This window comes from Cynara cardunculus (assembly GCF_001531365.2).
Source record: "Cynara cardunculus var. scolymus isolate 2C chromosome LG 15, CcrdV1, whole genome shotgun sequence".
Taxonomy (NCBI): domain Eukaryota; kingdom Viridiplantae; phylum Streptophyta; class Magnoliopsida; order Asterales; family Asteraceae; genus Cynara; species Cynara cardunculus.
In genome coordinates, this window is record NC_037542.1 from 6250513 (window position 1) to 6259023 (window position 8511).

The 8511-nt window shown below is 37.3% G+C and overlaps 1 protein-coding gene and 1 non-coding gene across 2 annotated transcripts in view; both read right to left on the minus strand.

Moving 5' to 3' along the window:
* Nucleotides 1-1840: 1840 nt before the first annotated feature.
* Nucleotides 1841-1947, minus strand: LOC112528853. Its single transcript, XR_003070871.1, has one exon. It is a non-coding gene; the product is annotated as a small nucleolar RNA R71 (small nucleolar RNA).
* A 5049-nt stretch (nt 1948-6996) lies between these two features.
* The window catches only part of LOC112528460 (cytochrome P450 CYP736A12-like), a 3861-nt gene continuing 2346 nt past the window's right edge, over nt 6997-8511 (minus strand). The window contains exon 2 of the mRNA XM_025139488.1: nt 6997-7830. Within this exon, the coding sequence (XP_024995256.1) occupies nt 6997-7830 (834 nt within the window). The remainder of the gene's footprint in view (nt 7831-8511) is intronic.

An 8511-nucleotide genomic window follows, 5' to 3' on the forward strand; every position in this document is an offset into this window, starting at 1 on the left:
TGCTCCAAAACACTCTCAAGTTTCTTAGTTTTATATGCAAGCTTTTAAGTTTTAATTTAATTATTGTTCTTCATCTTTTGTTATTTATTTATTTATTTACTTTTCTTGTCATTTACTTTCCGTCTTTACTTTCTGTCATTTATTTTCAGTCATTTACATTCATATCTTTACTTTATGTCATTTATTTATGTCATTTACTTTCCATAATGAGTAGCTAATTCCTTTAGCTCGGGTGTAGGGTAAAGGGTGAAATGTTAAACCAAATGAAAGTGGACGTTGTTTCGCAATAACAATGTTCCACTATTTCATTAAAGTTTTATAAAACCAAGCACACTTCTTGACGAGTTGATCACTTTGAAAGTGTTAAAGTGCCATGGACTTAGAGATAAGCCATGATAAGCACGTCAACTTGAATGACATGAGAGGTAGACTTGAGAAAGTTGCCGACAAGGAGACTTGTCATTTATGTTTTTCAAACTTAACTCCCGACGGGTTGATCGCTTTCTAAAAGTGTCAAAGTGTGATAGACTCAAAGATGAACTGTCAAGAACACGCCAACTTGAATGATATGGGAATCGGCTTGAGAGAGTGATTTTTAACAAAGAGATTTGTTTAGCCATATATCTTGAAGACACCATTTATCACTATCCCTGGTCCGAACACCACATAGAGACATGGGTGCAAAGCTATAATATAGTGCAAAGGTGAAGTCCGAGAGGAATACCTTCAAGATAGATGGTGGAACTATTTCTTCTACAACATTGTTTGTTGGGTTTTGTGTTTACGTTTCACCCCAAGTCTTACACCCACGCTACCTTTATTATTCTGTTATTTTATCTTTGTTAACTCAGAATCAAACTGAAGTCTTCAATTTCGTCATCTGAAATCTTTTCTTTAGCTGGACTCTTATTTAACTTTTGCTCCAATCCCTATGGACGATATTCCGGTACTTGTACCACTTTATTACTTGGAAAGACGACATTGGACTGTATTGTATACTTGCTCTGTGGCCCAATTTCATTAAGTCTAAAGGTAAAGGATTTGACCGATCAAGTTTTTGACGCCGCTGCCGGGGATTGGCAAGCTAAAAGTTTTCTTTTGAGTAAAGTAAAAGATTTGATTTTTCTAGTACCCGTTTTAAATCATCTTGAAAGAGGTGTATGCCAAGAACACATCGCGGGAAATTTTTTGAAATTGATCCAGATATTGAGAGAACGTTTCACCATAGAAGGAGGGCTCAAAGAGCATTTCAGGCTCTACTCCCTCCTAACATGGAGTTACCTGCTCCCATCATTCTGGAAGTACCACATTTGGAAAACCAACCGCCAGTTTTTGGGCAAATACCACCGTTCCCAAATTTTCACCAAGGACACCCATATCATGACAATGATAATAATTTGGATACAGAATCGGACCATAATGAGCAACAAAGGGCAAAGACTCCAAACATCATTAATCTGGCAAATTCCAAAAATGGAAGGATCATGGATTATGCTATTCCGGATTTTGAGCAATTAAATTCTGGGATAGTTAGACCACATATGACCGCTCTCCATTTTGAACTAAAACCAATAATGTTTCACATGTTGCAAACAAATGGCCAATTTGCTAGACTGCCCTCAGAGGACCCACATTCTCATTTAAAGTCTTTTATGGAAATCACAGATGCCTTCCTGATCTCGGGAGTGTCCAATGACGCTCTCAGACTCACTTTATTTCCATTTTCATTGAGGGATCGGGCAAAAGCATGGTTTAATTCTTTAACGTCGGGATCTGTGCCGTCATGGAGTAAATGGCGGAAAAAGTTTTGCGAAAATATTTCCCACCAACAAGGAACGCTAAGTCCAGAAACGAAATCTGTCCTTTTAAACAACTGGATGATGAAGTTGTTCCTGATGCGTGGGAAAGGTTTAAAGAGCTGTTGAGGAAATGTCTACACCATGGCATTCCGTACTGTATTCAACTTGAGACATTTTACAATGGGTTAAGTCCCATGGCAAAACAAATGTTCGACGCGACTGCAGGCWGARCCTTTACAGCCAGTACCTATAATGAGGGATATGAGATCCTAGAAAAGATATCAGCAAACAATGGGCATTGGGCTGACCCACGTGCCCAGCCACAGAAAAAGACTGCTGGAATACATGAGGTGGATGCATATACTGCATTAACAGCTAAGCTAACCTCCATGACCAATTTATTGAAAATTTTAACTTATCGTCAGGGAGTACAGCAAGCTGCTAACACATCTGTTCCAACAGTCCTATTTGTGCAATGTGTGTGCTGCGGTGGGGATCATTCATATGAACATTGTACTCATAATTCTGAATCAGTAAATTATGTTCAAAACAGATCGAATCCCTACTCTAACTCATATAATGCCAGTTGGAAACAACACCCAAATTTTTCTTGGAACAGTCCATGTTTAAATCCACCCGCACCTAAGCAGCAAGGAACCTCTAATTTTCAACCCCAACAACATGCGAGTAGTTCCCAAAATCATCACCAAAATTTTCAAACTGCTCAACCACTTTTCCAAAACAAGTCAGTCAACTTGCACTCAATCAGACCAATAGAGTCCTTGGTACTTTGCCTAGTAACACTGAAGTTCCGAGAGCCTTAGGAAAGAAACATGTGAAAGCAATGACCCTTAGGAGTGGGAAGGAGTTGACTGAAAAGGTGCAAAAAGCTAGTGCACCAAGTTTGTCAAAAATTGATGTTGCAGCATTGGTCCCTGCCAAAGAAAGACCGGTCCAACCTAGAGAAGCAAGAATCTTAGACCACCACTTTTGTCCCCCCCTAGATCAGATTATCCCTTACTGTTTCCAAAAGATGTTTTAAAAAAATCAGAAGGGACTGAGGTTTTAGAGACCCCTAAGCTTGACACTAAGATTCCACCAGAACCACCAAAGAGCACCACAAAGACTCAGGGCATTCAAGACCCATCTTGCTTAACACCTCCAAGTAAGAATGTGATAAAACCAATCCCTCCTTATGTTTCTTACCCCCAGAGGTTGAGGAATCAGAAAGAGGAATTGTATTTTAAGAAATTCTTGGATGTGTTTAAAGAATTGCACATCAACATACCCCTTGTTGAGGCAATTGAGCAAATGCCTAGTTATGCTAAGTTTCTGAAGGAAATCTTAAGCAAGAAGAAGAAGTTGACTGAGTATGAGACTGTAGCTCTTATCGAAGGATGTAGTGCACTTTTGACCAATAAGATACCTCCTAAGCTCAAAGATCCAGGGAGTTTTACCTTTCCTTGTTCAATAGGAGGGAAGGAGATAAGGAAAGCCCTATGCGACTTAGGAGCTAGTATTAACCTCATGCCTTTGTCTGTCTTTAACACCTTAGGCATAGGAGAGGTTAGACCCACCATATTCACACTCCAGCTAGCAAATAAGTCCATTGCATACCCCAAAGGAAAGATTGAAATAGAAGAAGAGGTTGTTGAGGAAGGAATTCAGAAAAACCTTAAGTTGGAAGAAGATAGTGTAGAGGAATTAGAAGAAGAGATTGTTGAGGAAGTAGAGGTAATAGGAAATGATAATGTGCCAGTAAAGGTGTCAGTTTTTGAACTTGTGGAGAATCAAGTAGCAGACCATTTATCTAGGTTAGAGAAACCTGAGATAGAAGGAGGTGACATTATAGAGACCTTCTTGGATGAGAGAATCTTGATGGTGCAACAACAAAAAGCACCTTGGTTTGTGGATATAGCAAATTTCTTAGCTTGTGGCATCAAACCATCTGAATACACAAGCCACATGCTTAAGAAATTTTTTCATGACGTCAAATCTTATTTTTGGGATGACCCTTTTTTATTCAAACTTGGTGCAGATCAACTTTTGAGAAGGTGTATTCCTGAATCTGAGGTTACAAAAGTGTTGTATCAGTGTCATCAAGCTCCTTATGGAAGACATTTTGGAGGACAGAGAACTGCTGCCAAGGTCCTACAGTCTGGTTTCTATTGGCCTACTCTCTTCAAGGATTCCCATAACTTTGCACAAAGATGCAATGAATGCCAAAGGAGTGGTTCCATTTCTAAAAGGAATGAAATGCCACTACATGGGATCTTAGAAGTTGAGTTATTTGATGTTTGGGGAATAAATTTTATGGGTCCTTTGCCCCATCAAATAACTGCCAATACATACTGGTTGCTGTAGATTATGTCTCAAAATGGGTAGAAGTTGTGGCATGTGTTTCAAATGATGCCAAGACTGTGGTTAAGTTTCTTCAAAAGCAAATTTTTACACGGTTTGGTACCCCCAGAGCTTTGATAAGTGATGAGGGTACCCACTTTATAAATAATTTGTTAAGTGGAGTTCTTGCAAAATATAATGTTAACCACAAAATAGTTACAGCTTATCACCCACAGACAAAGGCTTAGCAGAGTTGTCCAACAGAGAAATAAAATGTATTTTGGAAAAGGTTGTCAAGCCTAATAGGAAGGATTGGGCATTTAAGCTAGATGATGCTTTATGGGCATACAGAACCGCTTACAAAATACCAATTGGTATGTCCCCCTACAAGCTAGTCTATGGCAAGGCCTGTCATTTTCCGTTAGAGCTTGAACATAAAGCATATTGGCAAGGCCTGTCACCAATTGGCAAGGCCTGTCATCTTTCGTTGAGTTCATTAAAGAAAAGACCAGTGCTAGCATATGGTTCATACATGAAAAGTAGGCTATGAATGGTTTGCTAAAAATTTATGAAGGGCGATGATGTTCATAAATGATGTGCTTTGCTTTGTGTGTGCACTTATTGCCTTGATCTTGTATACCTTACTATATTGAGTTATTTTTAGTTGTCATTTGGTTGTTTAGGGACAAGCAACACTTTAAGTTTGGGGGTGTGATAAGCATGGTTTATTACATGCTTAAAGTACCCATTTCTTATGTTTAATAGGTAGATTTTCCTAGTTTATCCCAACATTGAGTCATTTTTACTTCCTTATTTTCCATTTGTTATGTTTGGAGCTCAATGTGATGATAGATTTGTTTTTACAAACAATTTGGGAGTAGATGACATCTTTTGACTTACAATACTGCACTATAATGCTGCAGCATTCCAGTAGCATTATCAGGATTCGGTTTGGCTTTTTGGAGAAGTGCTTATTGGTAAAGCCATTGTCAAGGAAGGAAGTCTGAGTTGAAGAAGCCTTCGTTTTGGCCCTCAAACAGCTGGTGAAAAGAGTGGAGAAGACTTTTTTGGATGACATGTTGTGATGGAGAGGATGCCTTCTTTTCCTTGTCTCTTCATGTGTACCTTCACCACCTTTTTATGTTTTTGTCTTTAGTTAAATTGTGGGTATAAAAGAGAGCCTTGGGCTTCTCTTTTGTAATCACCTCCTGGACATTTGATATTCCATCTTTTGCTTCAAAACACTCTCAAGTTTCTTAGTTTTATATGTAAACTTTTAAGTTTTAATTTAATTATTGTTCTTCATCTTTTGTTATTTTTTTTACTTTTATTGTCATTTACTTTCCGTCTTTACTTTATGTCATTTATTTTCAGTCATTTACATTCATATCTTTACTTTATGTCATTTATTTATGTCATTTACTTTCCGTAATGAGTAGCTAATTCCTTTAGCTCGGGTGTAGGGTAAAGGGTGAAATGTTAAACCGAATGAAAGTGGGCGTTGTTTCGCAATAACAATGTTCCACTATTTCATTAAAGTTTTATAAAACCAAACACACTTCTTGACGAGTTGATCACTTTAAAAGTGTTAAAGTGCCATGGACTTAGAGATAAGCCATGATAAGCACGTCAACTTGAATGATATGAGAGGTAGACTTGAGAAAGTTGTCGACGAGACTTGTCATTTATGTTTTTCAAACTTAACTCCCGATGGGTTGGTCGCTCTCTAAAAGTGTCAAAGTGTGATAGATTCAGAGATGAACTGTCAAGAACACGCCAACTTGAATGATATGGGAATCGGCTCGAAAAAGTGATTTTTAACAAATAGATTTGTTTAGCCATATATCTTGAAGACACCATTTGTCACTATCTCTGGTCCGAACACCACATAGAGATATGGGTGCAAACTATAATATAATGCAAAGGTGAAGTCCGAGAGAAATACCTTCAAGATTGATGGTGGAACTATTTCTTCTACAACATTGTTTGCTAGAATTTGTGTTTATGTTTCACCCCAAGTCTTACACCCGTGCTATCTTTATTATTCTGTCTTATTATTCTGTTATTTTATCTTTATTAACTCAGAATCAGACTGAAGTCTTCAATTTCGTCATCTGAAATCTTTTCTTTAACTGGACTCTTATTTAACTTTTGCTCCAATCCCTGTGGACGATATTCCGGTACTCGTACCACTTTATTACTTGGAAAGACGACATTGTGCCGTATTGTATACTTGCTTTGTGGCCCAATTTCATTAAGTTAAAGGTAAAGGATTTGATCGATCATCTATATGCTTTTTTCTTTAATTGGTATGCAAAACAAGTATTCGTTTAATTAGAGAAGTCGTTTCGGTCTGTAGTTTAATGATCTTCTGAAAAATTGGAAGTGATACTCAAGTTCTTCACCTTTCTCCCCTTTAACATAAGAGATGTGCCTATTTCACATTTTTTTTTCTTTTATTTGCATGACCACAACCAACAGAAAACAAAAAATGATGAAGGTAGGTGTGCATGGTGTTCACTCTTTATTTGCCAAAAGTCATGATATACATTTAATCACTTCAAAGCTTGTTTTTGTGTATCCATTAAATTTATAGTCTTCTTTCCTCTGTCCTGCAATTTGGTAATCATGGACACCTGCTCATGAACGATTGATTGTTGCTGAACAAGTTTTGGTTTTATTGCTTCATTGCAATACATATGCATCTCACTTTTATTAATGTTACAACACAAGAAGCTAACCAACTAATTAACAACCTCATAATTGACTAGGGGGTGTTTGGGATTGCTTATTTGAACCAACTTGCTACGTTTCACTATTACTCGTATGAAGTACATGTAACCTCTTTATCAAATCATCAAGCCCCCATACGATAAGTTGGAATGGCCAGCAAGGGCTCAAGTTTTGGCATGTTCAATCCAGATTTTTCATTCATATCCAAGTCATTAGGTGACATGCCATTTGGTAGTATCCAGTCGAAGCAATGAACTAGGTTCGAAACTGCTAAACCAATGTTTATTAATCCCAAATTCATCCCCGGACATCCTCTTCTACCTGTGCTGAAAGCCATAAGCTGAAACTCCGGCCCACGGAAATCAATTTCTCTATCACCAAATCTTTCAGGAAAAAACTCTGACGCATTCTCGGACCAAACTTTTGGGTCATGTCCAATTGCCCAAGCGTTTACTAGAACCAGTGTCTTCTTTGGTATTTCGTAACCATCAATCACTACATCCTCTATAGATTCATGAGGAACCAATAATGGAGCAATTGGATACAGTCGAAGACCTTCCTTAATTACCATATGTAAGTAACTTAACTTTGCCAAATCTGTCTCTTCCACCATATGTTTATCTCCAACAACAGTCTTTATCTCTTGCTGAAGTTCCTTCATAACTCTTGGGTGTTTAATAAGCTCAGATAAAATCCATTCAATGGATGTCTTGGAAGTGTCAATTCCACCCGCTAGCATATCTAGTAAAATAGCTTTCATAGTTAACCGATCAATCGAAGCTGACAGATTGTCATGGGTATTCAAATATTTGTTTTTAAGAGACAACAATGTGTCGATGAAATTTGTTTGATCGCATTGTTGAAGCGTGGCAACGCTGCATTCTTCCTTCTCGTTTATTAATGATTCTAACATTTCGTCAATCTCCTTACTTAATGACTTCAACTTTCGAGTCAAACCCTACAAATTTCAATCACAAGCAAAGAAGCCTTCAAATTAGAAGTCATACGAGCACTTTATCAGTTATGTAAGCTTAATCTTGTTTAGGATTTTTTACGAACATGATTCTGATCTATATGTAAGCTTAATCTTGTTTAGGATTTTTTTTAATGCAAGTATTTTATTATTGATCAAATATCCAAAATGCACCTTGAGGAAGCTGGGATCCATGGTGAGATCCATCCGTAAAAAATCCCTTTTTGGCGATCCGGAGGTCTCAGTTTCAAATCAAAGGAGGAATAAAAATCCTTTTGTAGCCATGGAGATTCAAATGTGGTGACTCCGGGCTATGCAAAACAGGTGGTCGTTTTGGATTAGCCGGCTCGTGTAGCCGGTTTGATATCCATGTTAATCGGGAAAAAAAAATCTTATCAAAGATTAATGAGACACACAACATAAAGGATAACACCAAAATACCTAAACCTAGGTTATAAAGAGATTGCTAGTTTAAAACATTGTTTCAACTTAGAGGCTGTTTATTAACCAATATTAACCATAAATCAAGGGAGAACTGAGTTGTTTGTGCTAACTGTGAGAACCAATATTAACCATAAATCAATAGATAAATTAGGAAATTTATAAATTTGGTAATTTTAAATTAAAATCTTAATGCAAGAATATTTTTGGTATTTTAAAACTCTC